Here is a 20,720-nt window from a genome sequence, read left to right on the forward strand (position 1 = left end):
CTCTTGTTGTGAGAAGCCCAAAACTGGATACAGAATTCCAGATGCCTCCACCCAAACTCCATCTCTAGTTAGTACACCTGCAGAAGCACAAGAGTGAATGTACTACAAATAGCCCTAAAACTGTTTCAGAGCCACCTTTTGAGAAAATACAGTTTATTAGATCATCTGGGAGTATGGTTAAGAGTAGACTGTATCATTAAGCATTCTTTTGTTTGGGATAATGAACTATGAAAGTGCAACAGAAGGAGGTTCCAATAGAAATTTACCACATGGAGAAGTGAATGAAGAACAGGAAGTTAGATAACAGGGCATAATGCAGGCTCAGAGCTGGAAAACAAGGTAGCACTTATTTTAAAGAAGAAGTAATTACAATGGGCCAATTTTTTGCTGCTTAATCTGTAACCATGCTAAAAGATTTAATATCTGCAGCAATGCTACCAAGTCTTGATCAAAATATGAAATACACTGCTACTAATGCATCCAAGTAGTATGCAAATCATTCATTATGGAAGTTACTGTATTTTAATGCCTTTGATAAAGAGTCATTATTACCTCTCTTGTTTGAGAAGGAAGGTTATTTTTAGGAATCTTGAAACGATGAACAGTGTCATCAAAACATCTGACAGAAAAGAAGCAACTGTCTGTTGATTTTACCTAGAGCAAAGTGGAGAAAAAACAAAATCAGTATAATGAATCAGTCAGAAAAAAAAGAAGTGTATGCAAAGTATAAAATTATGCTTAACTCAGTAGCTTTCACCTCAGCTTTGATCCAAGTAATTGTAATTTGTAAAAACCTTGGTCAGAACAGTTTTCCAAAGTGTATCATTATGTTATTAATAGCAATACAGAGGTTCTTATGGTTAAATATTATATTTGCATTTATTTACACCACTTGATTCAGACAAAACCTCAGCAACAGTTCAAGAACACAACTATTAAGGAATTTGTAGATACTGAAAAGCAAGTCACTTTTCCATACAATATGAGTGTATATATAAGTACAGTATAATAGAACTTGTGGTGCCAAACTATGATAGGGCAGTTATAGAAATATGGAAATTATCTTAAATGCATCTTTCTTAAACACTTCATCTTGCTGGACATTATAAATGACACCTGGCATTTGTTTTCTCTGTTCACCCCTTCCAAAACAGATTGCCACAAGCACAACAGAAATCAGGAAAGTTTTCCAAATGTCACCTTCAACATTTTTTAGTCTTTCAACTGAGATCAGCTTAAGTTATGCAATCAGTCACAAGCAGCCAGGGACAGCTAAGGAGGAACTGGAGCTTTGGCTATTCCAGATCACATGCTTCAAACTGACCCATTCTGCTTTCAGGATACCTTGTGTGTCTAAATCTTCAATGCTTTAGAAAGCAGTGAAAGAGCTTTATGGCCACTTTACATAAAAGAAACCTTTGCTGGACAGGAACAAGCATTTCTTTCAATAGCACAAGCTTTCTCCCTATTTTATAACAAAGATCAGGTTACCAATCCAGTGGAAGTTTTCATTAACCAGCAATGAAATACAATGGAACAAAAAAAACAACTCAGTAGTTACAAGACATTCCTACCGTGCAGACAGCTTGTGTTAGATGCTTGCACCCCTGACGATGATCATTATTCACTGCATCAGCTCTTTGAAAGAAGAAGAGATTTAGTGAAAAAGACAGGAATTATTTAAACTGCTATTCAGAAATTTAATCATAGAACTTACTGTCTTCTATACCAGGAAAGCACTCCATGTTCTAGAACTATCCAGTAGAGTTTCCAACCAAAAAATCGTGAGCTCTAAAAGAGGTAGAAAAAAGGCTAGGTAAGCTCAACAGAATACTTCTGGTATAGACAGCTCAGGGTGCAGGAGTGTGCTGCAGCGAGGGTGCTCAGTGTGAGCTGCAGAACTGAGCTCTGGGTGCTAGGAGCCTGAGGCAAGAGACTATGAAGTGGCAATGACCCTTTGCTCAGCTGAAGCCACAGGGACTTTGTGGTGTCAGGAGCTGAGGACTCAGCAGGAAGACTCCAGACTTTCACACACTTAGACTGCAAGGACTGAAAACCCCAGGGGTTCCTTCGTTTGGGTACCTCCTCAGAGGCACCAGCCCAAGCTGCTATCTTGTTATTGCACAATGATTCAAGATCCAGACATCTGACACTCAGCGATAGGAAACCAAGGGTCAAGCTGGTAAGGAAACCTTGTCTGAGTGAGTGTAGTGAGTTTAGGGAGCTAAGCTGGGCACCTGTCAACTCCCTGGAGCCACCAACTGCAAAGGGGCTTCAGTCCCAGCAATTAAAAATCTCTGGCGGAAGAAGTGTGATGGACAGTGACTCTGGCATGGTCAGACAGAGAAGCTTCCTTAACACTTAAAACTAGTAAACATTACAAAAACCATTTTGCTTCTGCATATTCTGATGATCACAGCAACTAGAGAGTATTTTACAAGTGCAGCACTACTCTTGTTTTTCAATCACCTAAAGATAAAAGTTGAGCCTGTTATTCAGTAAGAACTGAAATATTAAAATATTGTATTTTTTAATATTACAGGAATTGGTGGTCACCACACTATTTTATAAAATCAAATGAGAAACAACACACATTGACATCTCCAGCTAAAACATTTTATCTTTCTCAAGCTTTAGCACACAGTTCTTTTTTAAGAACAGCTCCTTATATTACAATTGTGATATAGGAAAATTTACACTGAAGAAATCTTTAAAGATTTCATTAAGCAACACAATTAAACATTCATGAAGACCTTAGATTCACTTAAGCAACACAGCAAAATGAGCTTTAAACTCTTTGAATGCCATCTTCCCACTAAGTTTTAAAATTTTCAGGAGATGATGGCAAAACATTAGTCACAGTTTCTTAAAGACAATGTATCAGTCAGAGATTATCAAAGTCATCTATTGGGGAAAGAAAAAGCATTTTGCCCACACAAAAGGAACAAAGCCTTATCACAGTGTAGCTTTGCCACAAAAATTCCAAAGAAATAAAGATTTTAGTTACTGAGGTTAAGATCAGGGTACCACAAATCTGGTAGCTGCTCCACTCAGCCCGCCCATCTATACATATTAGACAAAATTACTATTAAGTAATATTCAAAAATTCTTTCATTCATCAGTTATCACTAAAATATAGAAAAAGGACATACTTTGAAATCTTACAAGCTATTTTAGAAAGGGAAATAAGCCATACCTTCCACAGGAGACCTTCATATCGCCTCAGGGGTTTGTTGATAACCTGCATAGAAATTAAAGCTCATATAGGAATAGCTTCAACTAGACAGCCTTGGCATTTTAAATTGATACAAAAGTTCCTACCTTTCCAGTTTTACCTGCCAGTATCAGTTTCATTTCTGCACCTTGGGCTAGATCAAGGGGTGTCTGATCTGTTTAGTAACAAGACAAGGCATGAGAATTTGATGCAAATAAACTTAGATGTACTTTAAAATAATTTGACACTCATTACCCATCAGTTTGGCCTTCAAGCATCTACACTTATAACTGGGAACATCAACTCCTCAAGGGCAGAAGACTAAAAAAGGTACTGAACTTTAGGCACTGCACTGCTTGTCAGAGTTCTACTAACCACAGAGAGCCCTCTGCCCTTACTAATTTAAATTTGCTTTTAGCTTCCAGCTATAAAAACCAGTTTAGGACACTCACAAATACCAAGACAGAGGCATCTTTAAACAGAGGACAAGAACACAGTTTGCATAACATCTGCATCAAGTTTTCCTCTTTGTGGTTTCATTAGAGGCCTTCTTCTGAGGAGTCACTTTGTCTTGGGCACATTTTCAGTCTTGTTTTTTTTTGTTACCTGTGTTCAGTGTTTAGCATCAAGAAAATAAAAGCCAGGCACATTTTACTGTTAAGACAGTCAGTAAATTTTCCAGAAATGTGTAAGCTTGGACAATAAAAGCACATACAATAAGTATTTTGCTACGGTTCTCCAGCCTCTTGCAACTTAGCCACTGTTGGCCTTCCTTTATTAGTGACATAAAGCTTGTAAAGCACTGTAAGATTTTGCCTGAATAAATTACACAGCTTGCAGAAGATGTTGAATTCCTGTTTCCACTTAACATTTAACATACTTTTCATTTGGTACTCACCATTTTTATTTCTTATTTTAGGATCTGCTCCATTTTTTAGAAGTTTCAATGCACAGTGCTTATGAGCACGGTATGCTGCACAGTGCAAGGGCGTGTTCCCCATCTGATCTGTACAGTTGATATCAGGTGGCTTGCGCTTGTTTAACTGGAAAAAAACAAAGTTCTGCTTACTTATCAGTTTCCCCCCACTCTCCAGATGCCATATTCTCTCTTTTGAAAATTAGTTGTTCCTAACTAGGATGCTTCAGTGTAGACCTGGCAAAAAAGAGGGCATTTAGTAAGTGTTATGACAAGGGCAAGCAGTGCAACAATCAAACAAGACATTCAGCTAGAGTAAAGAACTTCAGTGTTTTGCTTGCTATACCCCTTCCACCTCTGCTGCACAATATGGACACATTTTTCTGCTCAACTGCACAGTGCCAAGAAAAGTTGCACAGTACAACAGTTCAGTCATTTATATGCTAGAAGGGCCCTGCCCAGCTCTACTGTCAAAAGTCTGCTGTTCTTCATAGAAGACTCCCAGGCACAGTGCAAAAGTTAGCACAGGCCAGCGCTAATCCAGAAAAAAATTGTGCAGCCGCCCTGTTTCAGAGAGTAAGAACTTTGTACTGAAGGGTGGCAGACCTGCCAGTCCCAATACCAGATATCCTAGGCCATTTACAGCTCCTAGGATAGGCAACCTGTTATACAAACGGTTTTGCTACATTCTTAAGTCTATTAAGATAAAAGTAGCTATGTAACCAAGAAAAAAAAAAAACCCAAATTGAGTTTTACTTGAGCACAATATAAACGCTTTGAGAAACTGACCCCTTCAAAGACAAGGGTCATGAAGCATGACACTGCTAACTGCCCTAAAACACCACTACACTTCTACTCAAACATGTGGCTACTGGATGTATAGATGGGGGTTGGACTAAATGATCTGTAGAGGTCCCTTCCAACCCAAACCATTTCATGCCCTACCAGCCACTTAAGCTCACAAGCCAGATGGGAGTGCCTCACTAGAAAGGCTAAGTTACTGATAAGCAGCCTTAGGAGACCAGAGTCACCAGTGCATGACAACAACTTTTGAGAAACTCAGTTTAAGTACTCATATTAGGCATATGTTACCTTAGACAAAATTACAAAATAATAACAGAATTCCCATGGCCACAATTCAACAGCAACTACTTTATAAGTATCTCAGAAGTAGTCCTATAAGGGATAAACTACTTATCCCTTATACAAGCTGTTGTTTACAGATCAGCTGGTAAGAGAACAAAAGTCAAAAAGAGGGAGTTTGTGTAAGTATACCCTCATTAACACTGTAGTCAAATACTTGCATTCCTGAGGATTCCTAAGCTTTAGCTCTTTCCAACCAGCTGTTTTACATTTACTTCCTCTCCTGACTTCTTGCCTCCATACGTTTTAAGCCACATGCTTGTGCTTTCAGCACCTTATGCCATGTTACAAGGGAATATTTGAAAGGAAGCTTCATGCATCAACTCATTCAGATAAAAATCTCTCTAGTCACTTCAGGAAATGTACAGTATGTTTTTGAGAACTCACAGGAAGAACACACTGGCTTTGCCTCAAGTAGACTAAGGAGCCTGGGTTAAGATTCAGCTGCTGAAGATCTAACTTCTAGTAAATAACATATTCTGGTGTTAGGTGTCACAGTAAAAGTAGATATAAGCGGCTAAAGTTCCATGAGCATCATAGTCTGCTAATAAAAAAAATTAAGTAGGAGCAAAAATGAGCAAAAATGCCTGAACAATCAGTAGGTAAAGTATGGTGAATTTTGGAGCTAAAGGGCAGTTCTGAAGAGCTACACAAATTCTGCCCAGAGGTATCAACCTAAGGGTAGGAAAGTCAAAGAGTAGGAAACCATAGAACTCTAAGTGTATTCCAAGGAACACCTGTTAAAGATTGACTTAAAACTGACTCCAGGTCAAAAACATGAAAATATTATGAAAGGTTTTAAAAGTCAATATATAGCTGTCTTTATATATACAGAGCTCAAAGATAGCAAATATAAAAAATAAAAGAAATATTAAAAAGAAATAGCAAAAATATTAAAAATAAATAAAAGAAATATTAAAAATATAAAAATATTTTTAAAAAATAATATAACTTAGACATTACAGTGTTCACAGGGAGAATTACATGCTCATGCATAGTAACATGCCACATGAAAGAAAGCAGAGTTTTTTAATGACAGATTTCTAAAAGGAGACACTTTTTTCCCAATTTTATTTTCACATGAGCTTAAGGATTAGTCAGCATACATGTAACAAGTATTAAAATTATCAGAATCAAGAACAGATCACTTATGTCAGTGTATTAATTACAATTAGTACAGTTGGGAAGTGTATTAATGCATTTTTTTAATGCATATTTTTCCACATCTTAGGTGCTGTGTACAGCTCTGGTTCTCTCTCCATTTCCAAGAGGACAGTACAAAATCTCCAAAAAAGAATTACAAGGATGACCAAAGATTTAACAAGGGTTTCCATGAAAGGAGCTAGAAAGACAAAGCGCTTTAGGCTATAAGAAAAAAAATTAGAGCGGTGGGAGTAAATTGCGAAGAGATGTTCACTTCTGGCTTCCAGGCAGAAAAATAAAGAAAATCAGATATCTCAATATAGGAATCTCACATCTGTGAATTTTGATGCCTGAACAGGCATTACTAAAGGTGCTAAGTAGGTAAAAACCGTTCCATACTGCATGTCTTACTTCCAAGGACACTCTTCAAGACTTTCAAAAGTGTGAGTTCAAGCATTGGGACTCTGCTTCAAAACCCAGCAACATGCTCTAGTTCATTCTGCTCTGCAAACAGGAGCTGGACTGAATCACATCCAGAGGCACCCTCCAGTCTTTCTGTGATCTACTTCTGCCACAGCCTTACCAGGCCATCACACGGTTCATCTGGGATTACTATGAGTGTGCACACACAAAAATTCAGTTATCAACTCCTGCTCAGCATGAAACTGTGCTGTGCTGACAACTGCCCATTAAAAACTACAATGGATGCTAATGAGAAAGAGCTTATTTTCAAGATTAAAGACAGGCCACACTGTGGTGAAAATCCAGATGTCCATGACATTAAAGTATCCACAATAACATACTAAGCTTATCTCAGCAGACCGTGAACCATTACACTGCTGTTTACCACTAACAAGCTAACTCTATCTAAAGGATTTATAAACATGAAAGAAGTTGAAAACTGTTGGTTTTGCAACCTCCAACAAAGAGGAAAATCCTTGAGGGTTCAGCACCTTACCAATATAACACAGGGTACAGCACTAACATTCCATAGTCACAGACTTTGAAATGCAAAGCACCAAGTCATATTTTGTTACATTAGCATAATAGATTGAATCACTTGACTTGAATTCTTACCAAGGCAGTCAGTTTCCCTGTTTCCCCCTCTCTTGCTGCTCCTAAGAGGAGTTCTTCCAGTTTCCTTTCTTGTGTCCTTTCCACTGCTAAAAAAAAAAAAGAAAAAAAGGTCATTCTCAGTAAAGTACATATGAAGTACAGCATTCAAACAAGTATAGCAAAACAAGCCTAAAGAAGCAAATGTTTCCAGTATTATTTAATTGGGACAGGTATAAATAGAATATTTACTCAGAAACATCTGTGACAGAGCAAAAATATGTTCAAAGCACATAAACTCTGATAAGATGTGCAAGTTTGTATACACATACAAATATATAATATTATTATTTCAATACTTAGAACCAAGCCCACTCCCTGCAAAAGGGAAAATGGGAACAATGCAACACCCTCATCTCAGATCTTCCCTATGTATTTTTCAGCTTCTCTTCTGCTCTTATCACCCTACCAAAATTTTATTCTTCTCTAACGATTCAGCAGATGAGCAGTGGAAATGAGTTATTTGTGCATTTGCATGTAGAATCAGAAGAGAGATCACTTCATATATGCAGTCTGTGGTAGTGGACACAGAGTATTTAAGTATCAGTATTTAAGAGTATTACATAGTAATACCAGGAAGCAAAAAATTTCAGAGAGTTTTTTGAACTCTCCAAAATTATAATCAGTGAACTAGATTAGTATTTGGACACCATCTGCCTCATCTCTGACACCTGTGAGGCCATGGAGGAAACAAGGGGAAGTGCTTTTATTTTTTATGCCTTTTGACACAATGTCTAAGACTGCAATAGCAAGTCCTAAATCTGATCCATAACTGGGTTACCTTTACAAACTGTTGGGAATTTTGCTCTCTAATGATTTGTTTGACACAAAGTCACTTACTGTTCTTGACTTGACTTTTGTCTCTTCCAGTGAGCCAAGGCTTTGACTGCCCACATACCACTCAAATCTGTAGCAAGGACTATCCCAGCAGGACTGAAATAGTAACCTAAATAATGCTATTTGTATGCATAATACTTAACTCTCAAGTCCCAAAAAAACCCCACTTGTCAGTACTGCAGACAAGAACTAAAAATTATGACTGTTTTCTTTCTAATAACCAAATTTAAAAAGAAAATTCAACTGAGCTTCTGTAACTTGCAGGAAAAACAGCAGCTTTTAGAATGCACACATGTTAAAAAAAACCCAAAACAAACTTTGACCTATATAAGTTACCTTCCAACATATTCCTTATGTCTTTGTCATAGGTAACTTCTTTTGCAGTCTCTCCACTGCCGTTAACAATAGAAGGATCAGCATTATGCTGCAAGAGTAACATCACCACCTCCTGAAAAACAATTTGAAAACCACTGCTTATCTGTCTGTGTAACTGCAAGGCCACAATCAAGCTTTCCAGCTATTGACATGCTGTAAAATGAGCTTTGCAGCCCACAGCTTCTCACCACTGCTGGTTTCTTATGAAAACAGGAAGGGATGTTTTAGAGAGATTGAAGAGTGAGACTGACTGCAACATTTTCTCTCCCATCAGTCAGCTGAAGGAATCAACAGGAGGTAAAGCTGAACAGACCGACTCTGAAAAGCTGGTGTACCTGGTGTGAATGCTGACTTGGACAGACAAAAATGGTACAACTGGCTTTTTTGACAAAACAGTAAGTAGTCACTCCCGAAGGGCCAAGATGTTATCCATAGAGGTAGTACTAGTTTTGGAACGATGGTGGCAATGGTGGGGGAAATCAAACTAGTGTAACAGGCATATAAAAAGCTCTTTAGTTCTAATTAACGATGAAGAAACAGCTCTTCCAAACACCAAATGGGCCCGTGTGTCCTAATTTAAGAGATTTCTTTCCCCTCCAGAAGCTACTAAGATTAAAACAATGTGGTTTCTCTCTGTGGTTTTTTTTTTGGACAGTTATGCAAGCTAGGCAATGTGCCTAATCCTTCTGAACACGCTGTACCAAAACAGACAATAAGTCATTTTTAGATCTTATTGCTAGCACTTTCTTAATAACTCTACAAGTGAGGCTTAAAAAAGGCACCATACTTTACCTTACGGCCTGTGAAAGCTGCACGATGGAGTGGAGTGTCCCCCATGTCATTCAGCACATTCACATCTGCACCTGCCTAAACAGCAAGACCAACAGATGTCTGAATATCCTTCCAACAAGAACTACATGGCTATTTCCTCTCCTTGGGAGGAAGGGGAGACAGGACACTAATGTAGACCTAGTGCACACTAATGTAGACCTAGAACTGTAATACAGTAATTCTGGAAACAAGGATAAAGTATGTATCTAAGATTCATAGCCAACATTCTCTCAACTGCTTCAAAAAAGAAAAGCCCCCTGCATTTTTTCCTGGAATATCTAACACTTTTAAGAAGAGAGCATATGGAAAGTAAGTTTAAAACAAGGGGTGGGGGCTGTTATTGTCTTGGTTTTTGTTTGGGATTTTGTAGCTCCTCCTGTTAAATCTCCCTTCCTTTTGCCACACACTTTCTCCATGTCTTTTATCTGAAAGGAGGAGTGTTTGCCACACTGCACAGGCACTCTTCCAAGAAACCAAGAAATCCTATCCTTCTTTCATTAAGTATTTCTTCTATACCACTCTACCTAACCTCTCAAAGGGTCAAAGAGAGGGCAGGGAATACTTAAACTTCATTACATATGCTCAGATCACATGATTTAGCCAGGTCATTGCTGCCTGCCTCAACTGATGAACCTGACTAGTTCCAAAACTCTGTTTCTGATAATGCCTCCTTCACTTGCTCTTTGCACAAGTACACACACACTTATACTTGCCTAGCTTTCAGAAGTGCACAGACTCACTTATTTCTCACTTTGTTCTTTAAATAGTACCCTTTCAAGAGCCCTATCAAAAGAACTAAAAGTATTTGTACTTCTATACTCTATATTCTTCCAACTCTTCAGGCTGGATGCTTGATAAATGCATAAATCAAGTGATAAAACTTCTGCTTTAAATAACCCGCTTGAATTGAAAATGGCTTTATTTACTAAGCAAGTGTATAGGCTAGAGAAGAATTTCTCAAAGAAATCTCAAATTTGTTTCCTCCTTTAAAGTCTGGACTATGCTGGCAGCTTTTATTCTTAATGAAAATGAAGTTTAGATTAGCTCTGCACTTGAGCCTGTTTATCACACTGCTGCCATCCAGCAAAATCTTTCAAATATTAAAGAGGGTCTAATATTGTTAAGGTTGAAGCTACCCTGAGAGCAAAAAAAAAAAAACAATTCAGTCAGAAACCACATAGTCACTGCATTTGCAGTTGTTATGCAAATACAAACACATAAATTTTGATAACACAAGTCCATAGTTTCAAAATTCACCATGCAGTTCATTATTTCAAAGACGTTAGAAAGAAATAATGAGTCCAACTGTATTAGCCTGTGCCTGAAAGAAACACATACAGGCTACTTTGCACAAAATTCTGTGCATATTTCTATGCACAATACAAAATTAGATCATGCAGCATTTTTTGTATTTGAGACACTTTAGACTTTTCTACAGCTTGGTAACTGAAATTGCCTAAACTTAAGCACTTTATGTACAACAGTAAACTAATCAAACTGTTGAAGTAATTGCATTAGTAGTATCACATGCTGTGATATATGTATTATACACAGATACCCAGTAAGTTTCAAAAAACCTGAGCTTTCATGAGTGCACACCTATATATTGCACACCTTTGGCCCCAACATGCAGACAGTTACACTCCAAGAGAAAACCAGCCAAGTACCAATAATTGTAAAAACTGATCAGAGTAAGGGCAGTATGCTTCTGTATAGACTTCCACTGTCACTATTTTGGGTCCTTCTAAACCAGGCCTATCTTAACGTCACAACAATCAGTTATGTCTATGCTTCATGTAGATAAACTGAAGGAGTGCCTCTGCCTCTCTGCAAAGCCTCTTTTCCTCTATCACAAAAACCTGAAGAAACACTAACTGCTTCTAGCACTACACAGAGAGGAAAACAGATATATACCTTCAGCAAATCCTCTACCACAACAGCATGTCCAAAGTAGCAAGCAAGGTGAAGAGGTGTCCAACCCATATTAGACTTACTTCTGCCTAAAAGACAAAACAGGAAAATTAAGTTTTGATCACACAGTACAAAAGAGATACTGTCATGTGCTTGGAGATTGTCATGGATGACCATTTTTCACAGCAGCAGAGGAACAAAGAGGCTGGAATCATCCATAGTATTCATTATTTAAATTACTAAATCAGGAGGCTCTTTGAGAAAGCTGGTTTCAAATCTAAAAAAAAAAAAAAATCAAAATAAAGCACAAAAAAAAACCACAAAAAACCCAAACCCTAACAAATCCAACAAAATCAACCCCCAAAAAACCCCAACAAAAAACCCCACAACCTTTTGAAAGGGAAAAGTTATGTCACCTGACTGAGAATAAAACTTTTCTATGCACGTAACACCTTTCAATACTAGCAAGTAGCTTCAGTTACTTTCCTTCTTTATTCACTATGAAAATCACACATTCAAGCACATTTTTCTCTTGTTTTTCAAAAAACTCTTTGATTTACACCATTTTATTTTCTTCACACAAATGAGAGGTAAGACAACCCATTTTTCAAACAAAGGATTCAAAATAAAATAGGTGGAATGATCTAATGTTGAGGGTTTTGTTGTTAGTTTTTTTTTGTTGCCTTGTGCTTTACTCAGTTCTAATAGAGATAGCCTCACTAAGTAATGTGCTTTGAAATCTTTATGCACAGTGGAACTCATTTATCATCTACAACTCTAAGTTGCAGAATGATAAAGCACAGACAAAAAGCAGGCACAGAAATGAACATGTAAAGGAAAATATGATTTATGCTTTAAAAAGCATTTAAAACATGACTTGGAACACTGGCTGAATAAAATTCAACAATTCTCCTACAACCGTTTCTTTTAAAAGCAAGATATTAAAGCATTAAAGATTACTCAAGTTAACAACTCACTTTACTTTCCAACTGCAACACTCAACTATATTAAGCAAAAGAAACCTGTATCTTGCTTTTAACTAAGCAATACACCCATAGCATTACAGTGTCACCTAAAAGCTATCATTTTGTACTTGGAAGAAAAATGAAAATAAGGCAGTAGAAATTGTTTTGAAATCATTGCCACCATTAAGTTTTCCCCTGTCACATAAGCTCAAGTACTGAGGCATGGAACACACACAAGATAAGTTTGCCCTGAGAAAACAAGCCACAAGCACAAGGAAAAGAAACTGTTCATTTTGAAAGTTCATCATCTCTCTTGCTCTCATATTAAAAATTAACATTAGAACATAGTTCAGAGCTGAAATATTTTCCCATTTCTTATAACTGTTTCCAGCTAACATTCCCACCCTTTATTGACAATTTCTTTTGTAATTTGATTCTCTTTCTTCTCAACTCTTGTTGTTTCCAATCCCAAATTTAGATCTTTCCCTCATTACAGTCTGGTCTACATCAGACCTCCTACCCTATGTTACTGATGGGCCAAAATACCACAGAAAATATATCCTGTGTAGACCACTAACTCTGGGGGGCATAGTTATGTTGGATAACATACTAAATGGACATCACTCATCCCTCAGTCCAGCAGGGAGTAATGTTCATTTAAAGAATACAAAAGAGATCTGAGTTGCACTGAATTCATACAATTAGGTCAAAACATTTATTAGTTAACAGCACTGATAAGGCAGTGATGCTGCCAAGGAATTCAGTCATGAAAAAAATAACCAGGAATCTGTCCAGATTTATAGTTCTTACTGAATAAAGTAAGAACAGGCTCTTGTTCCGCATCCACTTTGAATGTCTGCATTTCTGATGTCAGCTGACCATTTATTTCTTAAGCTTTTGAGGTGTTACTTCTCTTCAAAGTGACCACAAGTGTTTATACTTTATTATTATTTTAAACCATGACAGCATTACACGAGGGAGAATGCAAGGATAGAAAAGGAGAAATTATGTAATTCCAACAAATACCATATTTCCTTTCCCTCTTACACACAGCTCTTTGGTTTAATGCCACTTAACTCTAAGTCCCAAGTGTTACCATTTGCTTAGAGAATGGAGACAAGGTAGGCAGCCATTTTCCAGCTGTGGACTGCTAGGCCACTCTGCAGTGATTCAAATGTTAATTTTCCCATAACACACTACTGACCATTACCCTTACTTTATGGAGTTTTTACATTGCAAATTCCTAGATACCCTGCTTTCTTGTGTTTAAGAAGAATGAGCCAACAAGAGATGGCCTTAGAAAACATAATTATTTTGGATGAAACCTGGCTTTGGTACTGTTTTAATGTAGATTCCTTCTTTCTAAAACAGTGAACTGAAGAACCCAAAAAGAGAAGTTCAGATAATTTGGCTGGATTTCCCTCAAGCAAATCCTGCTTATCTGCAAGCCCTGACTGGGAAGAGTACAGTCACAGCTGAACAAGTACAGGAAGCCTAAATTTATTTTCTCTTCCTTCACTTTGGTAGAAATTGTGATGTTTAGGGTCACTGTTGTCAGACTTGACACTTATGAAGGTACAGCACACACAGCCTCACATGTAGCTCCCCTCTGAAAAGACAAGAAGATGTCAGACAGGCTTTGACACCCAGACACACCAACCTGTCAAACTTAGGGCTAACAAGGCACATCCTGCAGGAAGTTTGCACCTGCAGTGCAGCCTCCCACCTGCTCCAGAAGCACTTTATTCCAAGCCAAGTGGCACTGCTGTATCAGAAATCCTGAAGGAACTGTTACTACAGCAGTGAAGACATTCCCTATACCCTGACTTTCTAGGGACATCTATTATCCAAGGTAATGACAAAAGCACAAGAGGCTGTCAGGAAGATAAGATAGTTACAGTCTACAGTGTGTACTTTAGTAATTGCATAACAACCTGATGATTAACTATCTGGTGGTACCCAACAGATCAGAACTTGTAGCAAAACACAGTGGTTTAGTTAGTGAGGAGGCAGAATGCCAGGGCCAGTTATACAGCAGAGGCTGTTTGGCCTGAATTTGTCTTAGACTGTTTCCAATAGAACACTTTCTGAGAGCAAAGTGAAACAAGTCAGTCTCTGAAAAATGACTGCAGAGAAACAGAGATTTAACTCTGAAGTTTCACACAACTAGAGCACTTCTCCCAGATAACACTAATTACACTTCTGTGTCCTCAGACATTTAGAAGAATTGAAACTTCAAAAGCAGAGATTTCACAGTGAACAAAATCCATATTTGGAACTAGTTTAGGTTAAATATAATATCACAAGCACATTCCCTCTAGCTTCCTAGACCTCCTATTAGCAAGCAAGCATTAACCAGCTGGCATGTACTTCTAAACTAGAAAAACAGCTAAGCACCACCTTTCACTTTATTACCTGACTCTCTCCTATGCTGCACACTTTCTGACCAGATACCCATTTGCTTGATATAACAGACAACAGAGTAAGCCATTTCATTATGCTTTCTTGACTTCAGATTATGTGTAAGAACACATCAGAGACACTCTGAAACCTCTTCTAAGCACAGGAGACTTCAGGAAGTTATTTATGGGCACTGCTGCATGAATCTTAAGGTACTTTTATTCCAATTGTTTTGGCACTACACATACTGAATATTTACCAAGGATATACTTCTGAGGGTGGAAGACTTCAGCTTCATCAAAGTATGTTTGGTTCCCCTTTAAATTATGAACTAGCTCCCCAAAGATGAAGTAGAAGGAGCTTGGGTTTCACAACTTCTTTTCTGAGGTGAGCACATTAACCATTGAGAAAGCACAAACATGGCTGAGTAGTCAAACAAAACGATAAGTAAGCTAATGATTAAGAATGAGACTTGGGAAAGGGATAGAGCTTGTTCAGGTAATAGGAATCCCTGCCCTTTAGGGCAAGGTGTTCCCTTCTGTAATGGTTGAGAGGAAGCTCAGTGGATCTCTTCCCTCTCCCTCTGCAGCACTTTCCTCTCAGTGCTGCTAAACAGTTAAATGACAAACAATGGAATACCAGCCTGGGTAGAAAGACTGACATTCACACCCACATCTTGGAAGCAACCAGAAGCATACTCGTGTAAATAAAAAGAAATATAAAACTGCTAAAATAACAAAGAAGTAAGGTAGTCTGCTAGCAAGCTTGCAAATCTAGTCCCACTTTGAAGTTTTAATGCACAGCAAGCAAGCTGCTCAGCCACACATGTGTTAGCTGCACATGAGCAAAACTTCAGTGAGAGTCAGACCCAGACAAAGAGCAGAACAGCAGTCTTAGTTTCTTTTCCCAAGTAACCTAGTATTCTACCAGAATTAAGATGTAAACATTTGTCCCAAACATTTTTGTAAGTGGCAAGAAATGTAACAGTTCTACTGTGTGCTAACAAAATATGGGCCTAAAAAACCCCAAAATAATAAACCCCTACACTTAGCAGAGCACAAATGTGACAGACCTGATCTAATATTCTCTGCAGCTCTGATGAAAGCTACTTACCTTCCTGAACAATCCCCAGGCACCACAATCTGTTTTGTTTAGTATTCTAAAGCTTCAAAGTTGCCATAGGCATGAACACAGGCAAAAAGAGGTACTGATTCTTTGTCTTGTTGACACTTCCAGTGTCTATGAATTTGCTGAGTTTTTCTGTACACTGCAACTATCCATACTCTTTTATTATTATCTCTCCCCTAAGCAAATATGCCCTTAAGTCACAGTAAAAGTTGTTTAGGTAGGTTTTTTATTACTCTACTGGGCACTCCAAAGAAAGCAAGATTATACTACCACTATCAGTTTCCCTACCTGTGACTTCAACAGCAAGATTACAAACACTTGAGGAAGGCTACTAACCTTTACAGTTGATATCAAAGCTTACTTCTCCTTTGTCCAAGGTATCCAACAGCTGTTTAACTTCTTCAGCATTTCCATTTCTAGCATCATGGAGAAGCTGCTGTTCTGCTTCTGTAGTCATCTCTGATAAAACACACAAAAGAGGAGATTTTGCAATTGGTTTTACTGCTGTAAGTTATGGCTTAAAATTACATCACTTTTAGCTGGTATTTAACACTAACCCTGGTATGAGAAAGATAACTATTCTCTCTGTGGCACACACTTAATGCCCAAGCTGTTGCAACAACCCAGCACTCAGGCTACTAAGAAGCATTAAAATTCCACATACAAAGCAGTTAAATAACCAAGTACCCATATTTTGTTGCTTCTCTTGTTTTCTAGGTTCTAAGGGTGGCTTGGGAGTTGAAACTCTATGCCACAAACAAGGCAAGCTTTGCTACAAGCATAACCAGTAAGCATTTGCTTTTTCCTTACAAGGCTTTCACCCTTATCCCTTCATGTATCCAAAGGCAACAGGAGTGAAAAAAAAAGAAAGTTAACTATGTACATCCACTAACCCAAGTATTACCTGAGAATTAATTGACAATTATTTTGGCTGCCAGCCCTGGGGAACAGAATGTCTTTGCATGGAGATGTCAGATACCCATCAGTGATTAGTACTATCATCTCTTGAGCCTGGGTATCTGAGGCCCTGCAACCTTCACTTGAAGGGGAACGGGGGACTCAGACAACTTTGTAGATTTGACTTTATCTTTAAGAAACACAATAGTACAATATAAGGAAGTTAAAACACAACTCTAAAAGATCACTTATTAATTCTAATCCTACCATTGCACTTAAACTGCAAAGGAAAAAAAAAAGGTATTTATGTCTTTCAAAGAAGGGGGAAAACAAACCCTTTTAAAATAACTATTTTACAGTTCTCTATTAGATGGGGAGCCTTAGATCTTTGGGCAAGCAATACTGCTACTTACCAGCGCTGTTAAAGAATACAGTTACTAAGTGATGTCTCAACCAATCTTTTTCCACACTGAAGTCAAAATCTGAAGTTGGTTTGCCTTTTTTTTTTAATGCTATTATAACAGCTACTAATTGTATGAAGCTTAACAAGCACAAGTGCTGGACTCTGCATCTGGGACAGGGCAACCCTGGATGTGGACTGGGGAGTGAGATGCCAGAGAGTACCAGTGCAGAAAGGGACCTGGGGGTGGGTTCTGGTCCATGGCAAGCTGAACACAAGTCAGCAGTGCCCTGGCAGCCAGGAGAGCCAAATGTGTGCTGGGGGGCATCAGGCACAGCATCACCAGCCAGGCAAGAGAGAGGATTGTCCTGCTCTGCTCTGCACTGGGACAGCCTCACCTTAAGTGCTGGGGGCAGCTTTGGGCACCACAATATAAAAAAGGAAGCTATTAGAGAGTATCCAAAGGAGAGCAATGAAGATGCTGAAATATCTGGAGGGGAAGCTTTATGAAGGGAGGCTGAGGTAATTTGGTTTGCTCAGCCTGAAGAAGAGGAGACTGAAGGGAGACCTCATTTCAGTCTTCCACATTCTCATGGGGGAAAGCGGAGGGGCAGGTATCAATCTTTTCCCTCTTGTGTCCAGCGACAGGACTTGGGGAAAAAGTGTGAAGCTGAGTCAGGGGAGATTTAAGTTGGGTATCAAGAAAAAGTTTTTCATCCAGAGGGTGGCTGAGCACTGGAACTGGTTCCCCAGAAAAGCAGACACAGCACTACACCTGACAGTTCAAGAAGTCAAGATGACAATGCTCTCAGCACACGGTGTGACTCATGGGGCATCCTGCACAGCGCCAGGACCTGGACTCAGTGATCCTGATGGGTCCCTTCAAACTCAGCTTATTCTATGATTCAACCAGACCTAGATACAGCATTTCCCTATTTAAATACACTGCTTTTAAGTGGTGTCAAGGAACTATGCTAAAAACAGCTTCAAAAGACTGTGCTGCTATAGACAATTTATTGCTGTTCATATAATAGGAAAACAAGAGACCCTGTCCAAATTTAATGTCTCCAGTTTGGTATATTCACCCAACACACTAGGTTTACCAGATCCTACAGTCAGTTAATGATTACTGGCCTCACATAGGTAGCTTTCCTATACTAGCAGAGGTTTTGAATGGTCCCACAAATTGTTTACACTCTGCTGTTCTGGACAGGCAGCTTGATTGCACCACACACACTCACAGCTTAAATAGATGCAGGGAGCTCTTTGACTATGGTAAGATAAGAAGCCACTCAGCAAGAAAAGAGACAGTGAGAACACTGGGTAAGGAACAAAAAGCCTATAACAGTGGCAGATCCTGCAATATTCAAGACTGAGGCAGAAATTAGAACAGGACAGACAGCCAAAGAGCTAACAACACAGCAAAAAGGTTCCCCTACCTTTTCCTCAATCAGCAAAGGCAGAGAGACTCTGTTTCCAAAGAATTTGACAAAGACTAAGCAAGCCCTTTCTAGCATATTTCAGAAGAACAGACTGGATCAGTTACCTGCAATCTATCACAGACATAGGATACAAATGCCTTCTCCAGAAGCAGTTAGTCAGCACTCTTGTTCATGCATGCTTTTCAGTTCTACCAGAAAACAAAACAAAACAGTACTAGTTCTTCTAGCAGTCCTTCAAGCCCTGAAGCTACTGTCTCCTTTAAATAGCAACCTATCCACTTGCGGAGGCAACACAGCACAGTTTATTGTTACTGGGGCAGGTATAATTTTCCTCTGTGAATCAGTTCTAGCAGTGTCTAGAGAATGATCAAAATCATGTATGTTAATGTACTATCAGCCTGTAATATTATCTCTGAAGCTGAGTGATACAGTTTCAGCGGGACACAATGCAGCACTGAGAATCACACAAACCAAAGATAAGAGGAACAGTTACACTAATTTTGCTGGCTTCTGCTAGCCATCATTGGGGAGAAGGGGGGGGAAGAAAAAAAGCAAAGTCCATCGTTAATTTCACCCCCTCCCACACAGTATTGCTTTAGCCACGTCTCAGATGAGAAACACTCTCCTATCGTTACCCTGTATCGTTTGTCAACATCCCACATACTCAGCAGGTACGAATAGCAATGCATTTTCAAGGCATTAACAACCTGCTGTTTCCATTTGATATTGACGAGAAGGAAGAAAAGACTGTTTGGGAAAGAAACCAAGACGCTGATTCAAACAAACAACTCTTGCATGCACAGCAAGGCCTGTTATGTGCATGAGCAGAATCTCAAACAGAACAAAATACACAGAAAGTTCAACCACTATATAAAATAACTTGCATAGTTTTTCTACCACCAAATAGTTGTAAGGTTAAAATCACTGATTTGTTTGTACTCTTAAAGCAAACATTAGCAACAGAGCAATATGCATAGCTACATGGACTGCCTGCTTCACTGATTTAGTCCTCAAAGACCTTGCTGTTCAGGCCAAGCCTCCAATTTCAAATACACTTTGTAAGCCTGCAGCATGCAATGACGCAGAATAATTACAGTCTGGCTACTAATCACGGAAGGATCACTCACGTGAAAGCATTTCTACAATTGGGGCTGGAAAGTGCATCTGCATGCAGTTATCCATCAGACAAATGATAAAGAACATACAGCTTCAGCTAATAAGCTAAATGACACGCCAAAATAAAGCTGGTAGCAAAGAGACTCTTAACAGAACCATTTATACTGTTGTAAATACTGTTTTAAGCAATAGGATTTGCTCTGTAATGGAGATGAGAAACCACTAACAGAAGTCTGAGTGACAAGCTTAGAGTATGGAAACAAATCAATGCACAGGCACTCAGGTGCACTTACAGCTGTACTTTGTTCAACTATACTCCTGCACAGACAGGAGTTTATTTGGACCCATGACCCATCACGAAGAGCTCTAAAATCCCCACCCACCAGTTTTGAGGCACCAATCCAAGCCATCAACACTCAGGGAGAAACTTTATAGTTTCATTTGGAATTATTAGCCTTAAGATACTGCTAGCAGGTTCATCTATATGGATTGTGCTGCCTCTATGCAAATCCACTAGCCACTTAAAAGAGAACACATCTTTCATTCAGCTGTGCTGCCATCATTACCTTATTCCATCAATCAGCTGATACAGGTAAACTGCTTTTTATGGCCCCTATTTAAGCCTTGTGCCCTTGAAAGGCTTGCATGGCAGTCTCCACAGTCACAGGTACATCATGACAGAACAACAGCACAGAACATTATTCAGCATCCCCTCTGCAGCTGAGATGCGACTGCAAGGCACTTCTGTTGAACTCATTAGGACTACCACAGCAGTACTGGACTGCTAATTGAATCTTATCCTTTAAGAAGGTATAAAAAATAGCATTGAGATGCTCCGGTTTTACCTTCTTCGATGAGAGCTGTGCCAGAGTGATTCTGTCACGCTACT

General features: G+C 38.8%; 1 protein-coding gene across 5 annotated transcripts in view; it reads right to left on the reverse strand.

Moving 5' to 3' along the window:
* OSBPL1A (oxysterol binding protein like 1A) overlaps nt 1-20,720 on the reverse strand; it is a 78,790-nt gene that overhangs the window by 55,842 nt on the left and 2,228 nt on the right. For 4 of the 5 annotated variants that reach the window (XM_064705985.1, XM_064705988.1, XM_064705984.1 and 1 more), the window contains exons 3-13: nt 16,313-16,435; nt 11,487-11,572; nt 9,534-9,608; nt 8,703-8,814; nt 7,494-7,579; nt 4,113-4,257; nt 3,322-3,389; nt 3,197-3,241; nt 1,718-1,791; nt 1,575-1,638; nt 553-654 (exon numbers count right to left, since the gene is read on the reverse strand). In XM_064705985.1, coding sequence (XP_064562055.1) covers nt 553-654; nt 1,575-1,638; nt 1,718-1,791; nt 3,197-3,241; nt 3,322-3,389; nt 4,113-4,257; nt 7,494-7,579; nt 8,703-8,814; nt 9,534-9,608; nt 11,487-11,572; nt 16,313-16,433 — 978 coding nt within the window. In that variant the 5' untranslated portion in view covers nt 16,434-16,435. Of the gene's footprint in view, nt 1-552; nt 655-1,574; nt 1,639-1,717; nt 1,792-3,196; nt 3,242-3,321; nt 3,390-4,112; nt 4,258-7,493; nt 7,580-8,702; nt 8,815-9,533; nt 9,609-11,486; nt 11,573-16,312; nt 16,436-18,819; nt 18,904-20,720 lie in introns of all 5 variants that reach the window. The other variant, XM_064705987.1, reaches the window with a different exon arrangement.

This window comes from Zonotrichia leucophrys, chromosome 2, assembly GCF_028769735.1.
Source record: "Zonotrichia leucophrys gambelii isolate GWCS_2022_RI chromosome 2, RI_Zleu_2.0, whole genome shotgun sequence".
Classification (NCBI taxonomy): Eukaryota; Metazoa; Chordata; class Aves; order Passeriformes; family Passerellidae; genus Zonotrichia; species Zonotrichia leucophrys.